This window comes from Aplidium turbinatum, chromosome 3 (genome assembly GCF_918807975.1).
Source record: "Aplidium turbinatum chromosome 3, kaAplTurb1.1, whole genome shotgun sequence".
Classification (NCBI taxonomy): domain Eukaryota; kingdom Metazoa; phylum Chordata; class Ascidiacea; order Aplousobranchia; family Polyclinidae; genus Aplidium; species Aplidium turbinatum.
Window position 1 is genome coordinate 36,810,710 of NC_137474.1, and position 15,769 is coordinate 36,826,478.

At 37.7% G+C, this 15,769-nt stretch overlaps 2 protein-coding genes across 2 annotated transcripts in view; one reads left to right on the forward strand and one right to left on the reverse strand.

Annotated features, from left to right (window-relative positions):
- The first annotated feature begins 4,871 nt into the window (after positions 1-4,871).
- Positions 4,872-10,040, forward strand: LOC145767200 (ras-GEF domain-containing family member 1B-like). The gene is made up of 9 exons (XM_082578976.1): positions 4,872-4,950; positions 5,672-5,751; positions 5,914-6,765; positions 7,060-7,278; positions 7,448-7,588; positions 7,727-7,909; positions 8,050-8,436; positions 8,720-8,843; positions 8,929-10,040. The coding sequence occupies exons 2-9, from the start codon at positions 5,686-5,688 to the stop codon at positions 9,060-9,062; spliced, it is 2,106 nt and encodes a 701-aa protein (XP_082435102.1). The 5' UTR covers positions 4,872-4,950; positions 5,672-5,685; the 3' UTR covers positions 9,063-10,040.
- Positions 10,041-13,528: 3,488 nt separating this feature from the next.
- The window catches only part of LOC145766317 (cyclin-dependent kinases regulatory subunit-like), a 3,684-nt gene continuing 1,443 nt past the window's right edge, over positions 13,529-15,769 (reverse strand). Inside the window, exon 3 of the mRNA XM_082578000.1 lies at positions 13,529-15,127. Within this exon, the coding sequence (XP_082434126.1) occupies positions 15,072-15,127 (56 nt within the window). The 3' untranslated portion in view covers positions 13,529-15,071. The remainder of the gene's footprint in view (positions 15,128-15,769) is intronic.

The following is a 15,769-nucleotide window of genomic DNA, read 5'->3' on the forward strand; positions in this document are numbered from 1 at the left end:
ACTGAAGTGTCATTTCTTTATATAACTCCAAGCAAGTTTTACAATTTGACATTGTATTCAAAATCTCGAAAAAGGCTGTCAACTTGTTCTGACTTGCCTGAAGTGATGTCTCAGACATGAATGTAAATTTATTGCAATAGCACAACCAATTTGTTGGCCTTTTTGTGTTACCTAACGTCATCTTAGCTTACTGCAACTGACAGTCATCATTTTGCAAAAACAAAATCACGTGTGATCTAATTTTGACATAGGACGTATTTATTAGTCAACCAAGAAATATTCAGTATTACAGACAGGCTTTGAAAACAAACAGCATTGAAAAAGTTCCATGCAAGCTATAACTAAAATGCCAAAACAAAGTTTGGTCGGAATGCTATAAAATAGACAAGCTACGGTTAAATGTATCTGAACGATGTCAACACGGAACCATTAAACTTGTTGTTCAAAACTATGTAAAAACACAATTCTTTGGATGTTGTCAGGATAGTATTTCGCCTAGTTTTGCGTGTTTATGGCGATATTTATTCAATTTTTTTTAAGCCTATCAGGATTTTACTAACACAACATAATATTGTAATGATGAGATAACTAATAGAAAGGCACCAAAAATATTGCACTATTTTTCACCAGTGAATAGTTTTATGAATTATCTTCAATAAATACAATATCTTTGACTTTTGATGATTAATCAATAAGTTTTAAAATTAGGTGGATATTATTGAACTCTCAGCTAGCAACCAAAGCATCACACATACCAGTGCTAAGTAATGAAGATTGAGTTGTCTTGCAAAGGACACATCGCGTTCGCTTCGACGACGTTTTATATTGTCCGACAGCAGTGGATTTCTTGTGAAAAGAAAAGTCTTTTCGTGTTTACAGGTGAGCGGATAGTTCACCAGGTTGACGACCAAGCCGAAAAGCAAATAGTGTCGAACAAAAGAATGGATTGAAATCCAACAAGAGCAAAGGCCATAACGCTGTTAAACACATCACTGTTCTCGAGCAGAAGGTCATTAAAAAGAAGAGAAAAAAGTAGTAAAACTAGAGAGCGACGACAGGCTGAGAGAAAAGAAGAAATAACCACTGTTTACTTGGAGTATTTTATCGTGGCTGGCTGGAGGCCGTTCTTCTCTTATGGAAAATCCGATTTCAGTTAGCGGTTCTAATGTGATAGGAGGTAGCCCAGGAGGTAGCACAGCAGGCAGTGGAGATTTTTGTTTACGGGCATTGGAAAATTTATTTGTGTTTGAAGTGCCAGGTGGTTTTATAACATACACGAGCAGCCAGAAAGGTTTTAAAAGCTAAAATCAGTTGAAAAGATACATTATGGATTTACTAGAGGATGTGTTCAGTCGTTAAATTACATTAAACTCAATTTGCAACTTGATAAACTGTGTTTTGAAAAAAGGCATGCCATGACAAAAATTACATTGGATTACTCAACTGAAAACGGAAGAACGTTTCGGCGATGGAATATTGGCTGTGTGCTGGACGTATTGCTTGTCTTTGTTGCGTTATTGTTTAGTTTTCCATAAGTATTTAAAGGCATTAGTTGTGTTGGGAGTCCAACTTCAGCTCAAAGGTCTGCTCGATAAATTTGCTTATTCGCAAGTTGCTTGCCAAAGGGCAAGCAACAGTTGGCAAAGAAGAAGAGAAACTGCTACGGCATGGTTTTCATTTCTTCATTTGAGTGTAATGATGCCTTTCAATGAAGTTTTGAAAAATTTTTTTAATAAGTTTCGAAATCCATAAACGGTTAATCGAAACTTAATAGTGTGTTGAATTTATAGAGATTGTAATCCGACTTTCAACGTGAGTCGTCATCGTTTTAAATTCTTTAACTGTTGTAGGCTATCACAAAACAAGAGTTAGGAAAGTGTTTCGAAATGGATTTAAGTTGCTCTAGGTATGGAAATATGTTTTGTATAGTTTTGCTTGTCAAAAATAATCACGAAGTTAGAGCAACATTGTGTCTATGCTAATTTACAATACTATCAGCTACAAGTAGCGACGTATCAATACGACAGAAAATGAGCAAAAGTGACAAGCATTTATGAATAGTTGTTTAGGAAGTTACCATTGTTTGGTATTGTGTGACAATATTTTTGTTTGTTGCATAATTTTACATGATCCTCATTAAAAATTTAAGCCAAAACTCTCGATGTATCTTTCTCAACTGTTCGAATAATCTTTGGTGTTACAAAAGTGTTTTTCCATCTTTTCGAGCCCGCAGGCTTATTGAATTACGCAAGAGCTCGTGTTTTTAAAATTTATTCTGGAACGTTGCGTGCTTTTATTTGTCTAAGGAAGCTCTGAATAGAGTTTCGCTTTTTATCGATTTTTATTCAGTTGCGAGTACAACGCAAGGTTTCTTCTTGTTACATGCCAGTTATTTTGAACTTCGTTCTGTAACAACGCTAAAGTTGTTTTCGAGTCGGTTGCTCAATTACTGTGTCAACAAAGCGTTTCCAAATAGAATTAGTTGATAAAGGCTTGCTCCATCTATATTTAGAAGGCAAGCCCAACGTCAGCACCTCTATTGTGAAACCTATGTACTTCAATGGCGAGGCAGAAACAGGGTGTATGCTTCTGGTGCTAGGCTTTGTTCAATCAACTATTGTGATATCTTTAGTTGCTATATTAAACACTCGTGTGTCTGAAGACAATAAGCCGAAGTTACTTTTTTGCATTGTGCCGTCATCTTTTGAATTGTGGTTACCCCACATAACCATCATCTTGCTGCTGTATTTGGGTAGCTGTTGCCATTGAGTGGTTACTGCAGTTACAAAGCCTGCCTCCACTTCGAATAGAAGTTTATGCTTTTGTTAGAGAGCGATTTGAAAAGAAGCGAACGGGGCTCTACTAGTTCATACAGATCGTGTTTTTGTTTTAATATAATCCAGATTTTGACTAGGGAGGTCGTCTGGTTTGTTTGCCAATTTTGATAAGGATTAAAGGAAACTGTTTGTCGACACAGGCTATGGGCGAATTGATTTGTCCTTTTATCGTACGATAATTTAAAATGGTTGAAGCTATACGCACTACATACCACTTGTACTATCAGCCTGCACGAAACCACTTGTGTCAATAGAGAAATATTGCGTCAGCTTTTTAAGTTTAAGTGCTTCATGACTGGTCAACATGTCGTGTTCTTGTAGCATTTAGAAGTCATAGTGCGCAGAGGTTGTTGTCATGTCGTCGTCAACAAACAAGGTGAAGGCCGCAGTCAACATGCATGATGCATGGCAAAAGCAGAAAATGTTGTTAGCCAACTTGTCTTCTGACGACACAGAGAGATAGTTTACAACGCTTTGAATGACGGTTTCACGGTGTGCGATTTTTCTTTGTTCCATTCTACAAACAATCAACTGCCAGTTTAATTTTTCGTGGTACTATTACTGGTATGCATGTTTTCTCCTGCTGTGATTACTTTTTTTTTTCCGAAATACATAAATCTTTGGAATTTAGTGGATGGAAAGCATTTGTCGGTCTTCGGCTGGAATTTGCTTTGGACTAATGCATAGAAATTGTGACTTTGTTTACAAGTCTTCGACTGTCGAGTCAAACAGCTTAATTCTAATTAGTCTACTGATTGTACACAAGGAACACAAGTAGTAGTTAGTGTCTAGAGTAGGTAGAGTAATTGCAAAATATTTACTTTTTGTCAAAGTGGCTGTGAAAAAACGAGAGTTTCTGTAATGACTACCTCACTTCTCGAGGACGTCAGACTCAATCTACCCAAACAGCTAATGAGTCGTTTTATACATGAAATCATTCGTCTACAGACGTTAAATCAATGAAAAAAACGACTGATTTGCTGTCTGGGTAACGCCTATTGTTGGTTTTGTGAGTATTGTTACATCTTATACACACTGTGGAGTTACCGCTTTTTTAAGCAGTCAGAGCACTTGCCGATTTACTGAAAATCTTCAATTTTAACATTATAATCAAGGCGATTTCGAAGTGGTCGTGAAGACGATGTTGGTGTAGTTATTATTTTTAATATAATAATTTACATACATACACTATAATTAAATCGTTGCTTTATAATCCAATAAGTGCTTTGTGACATAAAGCTTAGTTTCTATGTCGTGTTTTGACTGATCGTTTGTGCCGCTGTGATAGCTTAATGTTTACATATTGGTACGACAAACTACGCTGAACGGTCAGTTTGTTTAGATTATAAGTTGATTTATTTATCAAAGGATGTTTTGATTAAGCGGGCTGAGATATTACGCACCGTTCATATCAACAGTGTACATCCAAAGCCTGTGCTGCTTCCACGCAGCAGAGGCTACTTTTAGAATGAATTGTCCGTCTTTCAGCGTTAAAAGTTGATTTAAGCGAAAGTTAAAGTAGAAAGTGCGGTGGTGTGATTGTATTGTAAAAATAGCACCCTTAAGGGAGCTTTGAAGTTTGATTTGATTTAGTCCTTTTAAACCACTTCTTCTAAGTGACGTCACGAAGCACTTTTCCCTTTGACGGCAGCATAATTATTACATGCACAGTTATAATTAATATGCTCACAAGATGAATGCTTGAAAAAGTTCTTTTGATGAGGAAGTGAGAAAAAAGGCCTTCTTTGCATAAATAAAGTTGGTTCAAACAGCGCAAAGTACGTGGTTAAATATCAGCAACACTTTGGTAGCAATCAGATGGAGTCATACTGCCGCGGTTGTGCTGAGTTAGGTATTGTTAATTGTGAATAAAGGTAGGCTTATAATGTGTATTGATTTTTCAATGACTAATGTTATTAGTAATAGCTCACTGTTGTGGTTATAAAGGCTGTTCAAACAGTTTGCATATCATTTGTGTCAATGCCTGTGTTCACCATGCTGTATGCCTGATTAACTGATGAAATTATCTTTTGCAGATCAAACTAGGTAAAATATAACTGGTATATAAGCTTTTGAAGGTGCATGCATAGAAGAACATCAAGCTTTCATTGAGGTATGCTATGTTGCACATTATGTGTAAAATTACGAAAACAGTTGTTGACTCGCGCAACAAAACAACCTCACTTGATTTGTGGAGATTGAAAGGGCAAAGATTTTTAATGGATGTGCTTACAAAAAAAGAATTATTTACACATTTTTCACGCTGCAAAATCTCAAGCGTGAATGCCGCCTGCAACTTATCGAGGCTAACAACGCTTTTTTATGTAACTTGCTCAGCAGCGGGAAACCGCTGGTTGCCAAAGGCGGCATTTGCGGTCAAAAATTTCAGAAACGTCATTAACTGAACCCAAACTTAACCAAATGACGCTGATGCAGAGAATTAGTTGAAAGTGATGACATTCTAGCAGCATCTCAAACGTTCAATACTTAGCGACATAAAAGATGCTAAAGTTTAGCATAACGTTTAGTCGTGGGCTTCTGCAAGATTTGGACTTTAAACATTTGCTGCTGTTGAGGTCTGAATGTCGTTAAACAAGTCTGAATTATGCTGCAGGAAAAACTAATTTCGTAAATGAAACCAAATTTTACCAACACTTAAATCACTTTGCATTTTATATTTTGAAGAAAAAAGATAATTACTTTTCTTTGTTTTTGCTGCCACAGATTTTTTTGTTTTACATAAACGGTTTTGCGAATGATGACATCATTTCATCATGCACTTCAACACTGAAACAGCTTTTGTCTACGTTTTTGACCAATGTCTTCTTTTGCAGGAACAAAAATTGAAATGGAAGAAAATTTAAAACAAGAAGCTCTCTTGCGCCACCTTTTGAGTAGAAAGAACAGCGTGGATGTAAGTGCTTTCAAGACACATCGAGCGATGTAACGGCACTCGAAAAAATACTTTAAAATGCTGTGTTGACTACGTTCTCCTCGATTTAAAACAAATAAATATGATGTATTATGTAAGAAACAGAAGTTAGGCAGCCTTTAAGTTTGTAATCCTTTTTTTTAGGATGAACATGTTTACGCGTTTCTTCTTGGATCTCGGCTGTTCATCTCTCCCCATCAACTCCTGACTGAACTGCAGAGACTATCTTCCAAAGACACAGCTCGGTTGAAGCAACGGGCTGCCACCAAAAAGATGTGCTCAAAATGCCGCCAGCTACACACGAGCTCCCGCGCCGCAACCAGCAGTCCGAAAGTTGATCTTGCCCGGTCACAATCAACTGTGCTGAAGCCGAAGACTGTGGTGTCTGCTTATGCGACAACTGTGAAGACAATGCCAAAAGGCACGGACTTTCGGGCGCAAAAATTTGTATCAACCACATATGTGAAGATTGGCAGCACTCGATGCACGCCACCGCGCAAAAGCGAGTCATTTAACGTCACCGCTCTCGTAGACGGCGAAGACACCATTCGCAGGCGAAGGCGAGGAAGAAGGCGAAATCAAGGCGATTCATCGGAATCGGATTCACCTCAGATGCGGCCGAATGCAATCGACAATGTCCTTGCCGTGCATCGCTCATCCACCGTGTCACGTGACTCAGGAATCCTGTCAGCAGTCATCGATCCCGAAGAACTAGACCAGGCCAACAACAACAACAGCATGGTGACTACCGGATCAAACGACAGAGAAAAAGCTTTTGAAACTTGCAACGACAGTGGATACGCATTAAACTCTGACGCCAACGACGATTGCCCAAAATGCCTTGAAAAATTAGAAAAAGAAAGAAGTTCTCGTTGTAAGCACGAGCTTGTTCACATCTTACATGAGTGGGTACGCCATTTTCCTGCCGATTTCCGAAACAAAAGGATAATGTGGACGCTAAACGATGTCTTGAGGAGCTGTCAAAGCGAAGACGAGGTAAGCAGTATTCATACCCATTTTATAAAAGCTTTAGAATTCTTTTAGCAGAAAACTTAACCTCATTAGACATACTTTTATGTCATAAATAATTTATTTAAATTAAGCTATTTAATCAAATGTTGCCGCAGTAGCTTATATTAACGCTGCATCCAACCTCTTTCAAACTGAGGTCGTAGGTCCAATTGAGATGACCAGCAGTTGGCGAGGCAATATGCTTTGCGTGTTGTAAATCATAGGCACGGAGATAGAATGTAAACATTGATGATAACGCGTAATCATTTGTCATAACAGGAACTGAGTAGGCTCTGCACGGAAGTAATCGACTGCATCTCCCGGCGCACAGCAACGCAAGAAAGCTATGAGCAACATCTCAGCGACTTCGATCATGAAAACTCGCTACAAAACACTGAGAAATATTATAAAAACGATTGGATGGTTAATTTTGTATTGAAGCTAAAGGACACCGCCGATGTTAACGAACTAGCCCAACAGCTCTGCTTAGTAGAAACGGTGAGTTATAAAAAAGTTCTAAGCTGTCATAGGAATATTCAGTTTGTTAATGACCATGACTACAACTACTGCGGGTGTTTTTATTCAGCATATTGTGAAAGCAAGCATGTGGCTCTTAGGTTCATGAAAAATTAATGCGAATACTAATTCTCATGCATAATTATTTCAGGACTTGCTCAGACATGTCGGGGCGGAAGAATTTTTGCAACTGTTTACAGCGGATGGAGACGAAGATGTTCGAACCAACTTGGGAGCCTGTGTCCGTTGGTTCAACAGACTTAGCCATTTGGTCGCTACTGTTGTTTGCATGGTAAGTATTTACCTAACAATCACAAAACTTCTATCGTTCTCATAGTTTAACTTGACTTTGATGTTGCGTGATGGTACTTCAAAAGGTTTTTGTGCGTTTTGTAAAGTGACAGATTGGTGAACGAATGTTTTATTTCAGTGTCGCAAGCGAAAACACGGAAGACACGTGATCACTTTCTTTGCTCGTGTTGCCAGTCGCTGTTTCGAATTGTCCAACTTTAATTCATCAATGGCCATTCTTACCGGCCTTAGTCTGGGGCCTGTCACCCGACTGAATAAAACCTGGAATAAACTGGTTCTTTCCGAACTGAGCAAACTCCAAGTAAGTAAATTGCAAACATGTCGTGCCGAAGTTTACTTTTCACACCTGTTTAAAGTTTTATAAATGTGCAACTAACACGTTAACTTGCATTATCTTTTAATATTTTGAAGAGATTTTGAATGTTTGCTTTTGTTTTGCAGAATGTTTTCGATCCCAGCAACAATTTCCTCAAATACCGTTCCATCTACATGTCCTTGATCACTAAGCCACAAACTGCAAAGTCACGAGAGGAGACTCCGAATCGGTACTCCGTAATCTCTCAACACTCTGTCTCCTCTGCAACATCCACCTCTTCCCAACAGGGAGACTCCGGGATTGAGTGTGACCACGAAACTCCGACTCCTGGCTGCAGCACCTCTCCATGTTCCGGTGGGCAACGCTTGATGAAGAAATATTTCACGTTTATACCAAACAATGCTAATCAAGATAGTGCAGTCGTTCCTTTCTTGGTGTTGCTGGTTAAAGATGTGTACTTTCTCAATCATGCCATTCAAACAGTGGACGAAAATGGATACATCAATTTTGAGGTAAGTTAAGGCAAGAGAATAGATAACGTCGCTGTTTATTTAAACCAGAGGCATATCATTAGAAACAAAATCCATCCACCAATTGGTAAATTTAACCACACAATCCTAGAAATAAGGAACACTTTGGTGGAGATTCGCAGTTTCTGTCTTGTGACAGGCGCTTTGATTTACCTTGAATAAATGGGCCGAGAATAAGTGTAAGCAATGACTTCAGCTTATCACTGATCCGCTCGTGATAGTAGTGAGAATACAATTTGAATTTACGTATCTTTTTTCTTCACAGAAACTCCGCAATTTATCAAACATGTTAAGGCCTCTGGAAGAATGGAAGAAAGTCGCCCCTTCTTACCAGAAGAATGAGGAAATGCAAGAATTTCTTCTTCGTGCACCTGTTCAAAACGACTCAGGTGAGTTCCAGCTCTGAGTTCCAGCAATCAAGATAGAAGTTTATTTCTTGTTCTGTTGGTAATAAATTTTTTATTTTTTCTTCAGATTTGTACCTGTTGTCGTACAAACGCGAAGCGCCCACGAATCGCTTTGAGAAGCAGCAGCTGAAGACCTTGAAGTCGGAATACGAAACGAAAAAGCGAAATTCGATAAAAAGTCCGCGACGGATAACCACATGAAAAAAGTATGAGATGTTTTATGAAAGAGGAAGAAGCGAGAGATCCACTCCTTGAAGAGACAGAGATGCGTTTGTTCGGATGAATGAGTTGGATTGTTGAGAAGAAAGACGAAAGACCCTGTACTTCAACTGTGTTCCCATATTTTAAATGCAGCAGTGTAGTGTGCAAATGATCATTTCACGTTTGGAAGTCTCAATCATTATCAAGCTGTGATGTTTAATTCTGTTATGTCATTCCTTCTTACAGCAGTACTTCCCATATCAAACGAAGGGCACTCGTCCAAAAACTAAGGAGTAGTTAGTTAATTGAAATTTGTAATCAATATTCCTCATTAGAAAGTTAAACGTTCAGACAGAAAAATGTTTGAGAAATTTTTCTTTGACATGTGATTAAGTAAAATCACTTAATAGCTGTACTAGACTAGGGGCTCCAATCTTTTTTTCTTTCGCTCATTTGTTGAAATATACTGTACTTTCAAAAGTAAATTCTCCATTCCTGGTAGCCTTCCCGATATCATTTTCCATTATTTTATTACTTTAATGTATTACGCATTTAATCTACTTCATAACTTGTATACTCAATTATGAACACTTTATGGCCTTTCATGTGTTGAGGGTTCAGCAGATCAACCAAAACTGTTCTATTTACGTGCCGGTATATTATTGTACGTCGAAGAACTGCAGTGTTCTTGATACATTGTCTCCCAATTTTGACAATGAATTTTATTCTTATTCTATCTTGTGATATTTAAACGTTCCTGGATGTTGTTTTGGTCAAGCCTCCACAGATCGTAGTATTTTTCTATAATAGTTTATATTTGTTTTTTACATACTGCCACAATATCTATGTTATTTTGTAGATGTTTGCCTTAACACGAACAGATGATCCTTTAAGTTCCCTTGTTACTGTTGATACTGTTCGGTTATTGAGCAAATTTATTTAAACTTGATGCATTTGTTCAAATAAACAATGTTGAAATTGATAGTCGTGCTTGCAATAGCTGCGTTTCCAAACCATTCTGCCAGCATCGTTTGATAAGGCTCCGGCTTGTTACCCACTAGTGAGGTAGCCGATGTTTTTCAATGCAGCGATTTAGCTTACCTCTTCTGTCTATTAAGAAAAATTGAAGCAGCTTTGATGATTTGACCCCCTGCTACCACTGTTAAAAACTGAGGACAGTGCCAAACACGTGAAAGCGGCAAAAATGAGATTAGACTCTACTTTGAGGTGAAGTGAACTGAAGAAAGAATTTACTATTTGTGTGAGACTGCACGTTAAACCAACAGATCTGAAACAATCTTATTCATCATAACCTCATTCAATCAGCTCGCGTTGTAAGTGCTGAGTAGTTAGCACAGGAATGCGAGAGAAACTATAGGCTACCATTTTTTCAGACAAAATTCTTGCAAACAACTGTGCAACACCATCAGGTTCATCCCGTAGCCGTGGTGCAACTTCAGATAAATTGTCACAAACGTTTATGAAAATTTTTTATAAACATGGCCGTTGCAGAATCAATTATTTCTTGTTTTAAAAGTTATTAAAATGTTTTGACAGTTTTTTTAGTTATTTTTTATTGTTTTGAAAAGAACAGTCGTGAAAGTGTGAAGGGGGTTTGAATCGGTGTTCTGCTGGTGTAGAACAAATACGAGACTGGCCATAACTAGACGAGGTATCACTCAACTGAGATAAAAGGTCTACACTCTACTACAGTATGCTAGTTTTAGCAAAAGCAAAACAAGCACACGGATAGTATTTGTTGCACACTCGCGTCATCTTACGGATTTTTTGAGGTATTTGGTCCATCCGCTAGTAAATTTCCTTTCAAGTAAAATAAGACATATGCAATATGCATTATACAGTATGCAATATGAATTGTATATATATATGCAATATGCATTGTATATCATACGACTTTCATTTTCTTTCTTCCCTCCGATACAGGGCAAACTCACACTCTTCGCCAACCAATATAACGTTTCAGTCATCCTTCCTCAGTGTTATCTAAAGAATTAACGTATTGTGACCGTGCCGCTGACGATAATCTCTTCAAATAAGACATTTTCATCAAAGCGAGCCACCGTCAAAAAGGAGGAAGCTTTCCTCGCTTTCCTCCGAAGTATGAGAAACTGTCACCCATGTGAAAAAAAAGGATTGGATGCTAAAGCACTATTGCGTAGTAGGACTCTGAATATGAGTTCTGAGAGTACCTCCTGTCAACGCAACTGATTGCGACTTCTGGCACAGTTTATGGTATTGCACGTTTTTTAAACTGTGTCTAGCAGTCGCGTTACATTGGAATACGTGTATTCAAATAGGGACCAACTCTTTTTTTGTTAAATTTTACTTTTTGTGCTTTTCTTCTCCTTTCAGTGTCTTCTAAACCAGCGTGGTCCAACTACAGGGCCGCATGCGGCCCGCGGATAGAATTTTTGCGGCCCGCGAGCTTTTACAGTATTGATTTAATTTGTATTTATGTTACAGAAAGTAATTTTAATTAGAACAAGTATAGCATTTGGACAAAAAGTGTCAAAAATTTAATTCAAAGTTGTAGACAGCAGGGCCTATACTGTTTCAACCTATCAGGTCTCGTCAGTACAACTGGGCTTCTTAAAGGCTGATATATACCTAGTGTTAAAGGCTGATATGTACCTTATGTACCTAAACTTCCTGTGCAACCTTGTTTGTTTGTTTTTTCATATATTTACCCTGCATTGCGGGAAAGCGGACTTGAGCGCTATGCATCGGTGTACGCCTTCCGACGCACACCTGACCCACGCTGCAGCCGACTGCAATGTCTGTTTCCGGTTGTCTACTCTACTTATTGCTGAAATTTGGTACTACCCATTACTCGAAATCGATCACTGGGTAGAGGCAATTATCGTAAAGTTTCTTGCCCAGAGAAACAACAGCAAGTGCGGGTGGCTGGAGTCGAACATGCAGGCTCTCGACTGCGATCCCAACGCGCTAACCACTCGGTCATTGCTGCCTTGCTTTCCTTACAGACATGACAATGCACATGAATGTGTTAAACCTAAATTTGCAGGGGCAAAATGAAACCTCAGAGTGCTTCTGGAAATTAGTCAGCAAGGATAGATTTCCCAAACTGAAAATTTTTGCATTAAAAATGCATTCAATGTTTGGAAGCACATACATGTGTGAGAGTACATTTTCTAGAATTCAGTAAGTCAAGTCTAAAAACAGAAATCGAACGATAGACGAAACACTGGAAGATAGTCTCCGACTTGCTACCACTAACATTGAAATTGATGTAGAAACGATAGTATCAGAGAAACCTCGACCACAGGCATCTCACTGATAGAACTTTGAAATAAATTTCAATTTGCTATTAATTTTAACAATTTCGATTTTTAACAACTTTGACAATTTTGATTACGCACTCACTATCATTTTATTGGAAATGGCCCGCATGTTGTCACGTTTTTGTAAAGTGGCCCGTAAGTTAAAAGTAGTTGGACCACGCTGTTCTAAACTATACATGAAAAATGGTAGGCACTTTAACATTACCCACTCGAAGAGTGCCTGCTTTTCAATGTGAAATTGCTTTGTGTTTTAGTCACAATTTTCCTTATTGATTGCAGTCATTATGATCCTTCTTGCACTCAGTTCAGTTGCAGAAGAAAAAATAGTATTAGCAAAGGGTGGGAATCAAACCCACAAAATCGAAATTACTACTCCTCTGCCCTAACCATTAGGCAACGCTGGTTGTAGCGAAGCATTCAGTTAAATTTCTTTGTATCAAAATTTTTCGATCAGAATATCACGTGTCGAGTCACATGACTGAAATCAGCTGAATCGCGAGTACGCTTTTCGACGAGTGGGTAATGTTAAAGTGCCTACCATAAAAAATGGCCAAATTTTTATACTTAACCATGAAAAATACCCCCTCAATATTTTCATTAATTTTAAGAAAGGCCCATCTCCAGCAATTGGGCTCCAACTTTTCATAGTTTTTCCACAAAATCTCCGAGTGAAATTTTCAGGCATAATACTTCGGTATATCTAGGCATATAATCACGATCGATATCCCACCAAAAAGATAATAACCAAAGTAATTAAAACGCATTTATCTCAAAAACAACTTTGTTGGAAATGGGCCCTTCTTGAATTCACGTTCATGTCTATGGTTTCCCAGGTACGAAACAAAGAGTTGCAGTTTCAGATCCACAAGTTTACTGAAAAGATAAGTTTGGTGATGTGTAATTGCCTTATACGATAGACAAGCCTGCATTACAGTAAATGCCCCAGTAGATACATAGACCTAGTGAAGTAAAACAACAATAGTCTGTCTGAAAAATGGGAATCTGGCGAGTCATTTGGATTTTCCAGTTTCACGTTTTTCAAACATACATTTTTCTGTAGTTTGAAAGTAGAATAACAAACTGATTTCAATCTTTTTTTTCAAATTTGGCTCGTACGACTCAAATGCTTCCATTCAATTGTCTACTTTCAGTAAAAATCTTTATTTACAAAAACAAAAGCACGGCAACAATTCAAATCCGCAGTATAGTTGTAGCACAAAATTTAGTTTCGCAGGGATTGAATAAATGTTGGTGTTGGGTTGTTGGCACATACAGTGTTAAAGACTTTCCTATCGAACAAAGACTGTCATTTCACAAAGTCACCACTTTAATGACCAAAACGAAATGCAAGAGCGATTTAAGCATTTATTTGTAATGTAAGCGGATATTAAAGTTGCGTTTGTATTTTCAAACATTGGGATTAACTTGATGATTTATCTTAAATGAAAGAACATGTAGACGGCCAATCTTATGCTCAACAAAAATACACCAATCACTTTATAGTTTTATGCTTCAGTTCCAAGGCATCCTCAGACAGCAAACTAACCGTTTTTTTACATTGATTCAACGTCTACAGAAATGTAATAACCGGTTGATTTGCTGTCTGGGTTTTGTGTCTAACGTGATTAGAAATGCGTTCTTTAACCACAGCGGTTCTCTTGCATTGCGTGTTTTTTTTACAAGAATGGCAACAAACTGGAGAGTTTTGACAGCAAAAAAGAAATGCAAGCACAGTAAACAGGCAGAAGGAAAAAAGAAAAATTACAAAACAAAAGAACATATAAGCAGGAGCAGCAAGCGCGTCATCAAGCATCGACCATACGATGTCGAATGAATTGAATGATTATTTTAATTTAGCAATTCCTTTTTCAGTACCATTAGCCGATTTACCTGAATGAAATGATCATTAAATTTTGCTTGCTGAAACATTACAGAAATCGTAGAAAATGCAGAATTACGTTTTTACGCCAATATATCGGTTTTGCACCACTGGACATTTCGGGTATTTTGCATAAAACTGTTACAAAAACTAGTACGAGCCGCACAAGTTTAGCAGTCCCAATCAACTTTAATTTAACAAATTTAGATATTGCTAGTAAAAGAAAACAAAAAAACAATTCGATAGGATTGAAACTTTTCTATCACTCATACCATGAAGCAAAAGCTGTTTGACGATGGAGAATACAATGGACACAGATATAGAAATAACTGGATTTCATTTCAGCAAATTTGTGAAATCGTACAAAGAGGTTCCTCACAGCATCACATAAGCAGTTGTGGTGTGACGCTGAAGAGTACGCGCATACACGGTTTTAGTAGGAACTCTGTTTATTCTCATACGTGTCCTTGGCCATCATCTGGCACACAATGCAGCGCACGTTGTACGTTTAACACAGGCAAAAGCGAGAAATTTTTTAGTTGTCCTCGAAGCTGGTCAGATTCGATTTAGCAAACGCAGATACCTGCAAATGGTTTTCACACAACAAAAAAGAACTGCGGATCACGCAGCTATGCATGCAGAGCAAGGTTTCCTTGTAAAAAAAAGTGCACCAGATTTGTTCATATAATTGATAGACTTGTGCATTTTCTTAAAAGCAGTGAATTAAGTTTTGTTTGTCAATTTGTTCATTGTTTGGAGATGCAAAAAAGAACAAAAATCAAACAGTGTTGCCATTGCATCCGCCTGTCATGACTTGATTGCTTGCTTTTGAACTTCTCGTCTGAATAGAAGAATGTGGGGCTCTGCAAAGTAAAACAACACAATTGTATATTGACGTAGATGTGAGTTGACATTTGAATAAACTATCGCTGTTTCAAACACTGCAGATTGAAAATTAACATGGTTACATTGTGATTAAATCTGGCAATTAATGTATGCTTAGCATGACACAAATGTCATGCTTTAGTTCAGAAAACAATATAAATACTTCACAAAATATTACTCCATAAAATGTCACTCCTTTTTAATTTATATGTGCCAAATGTCCGAATCCTAGATACAAAGCACTCTTTTCAAACAAAAGTAAAATCCTGCATAAAGCGACAAACACCCATCGAATGCAGCAGCATACTGCACCTTTGTTTGGAGTATTTGCCTCTTTCAGCATGCTGTAAACAAGTGTTTAATTGCACAATTGATTATTATATCATAAGTCATTTTGATATGACATAAAAATCATCTGTATATATATCCACTTGAAACTTGCTGAAAAAAGTGAATATACAGTGCCGGCAAAAAAAATCTTTACATTCAGTCGGCAAAAAAAAACTTTACATGTAAAATCTGCACAAGTTCTTAGCTTACTGTTCCTGCCAAAATCATTGCGTCACAAAAACGCTTGTAGTTACATCATTAGCTACTATCTGGCTACACTTCACCGTAAA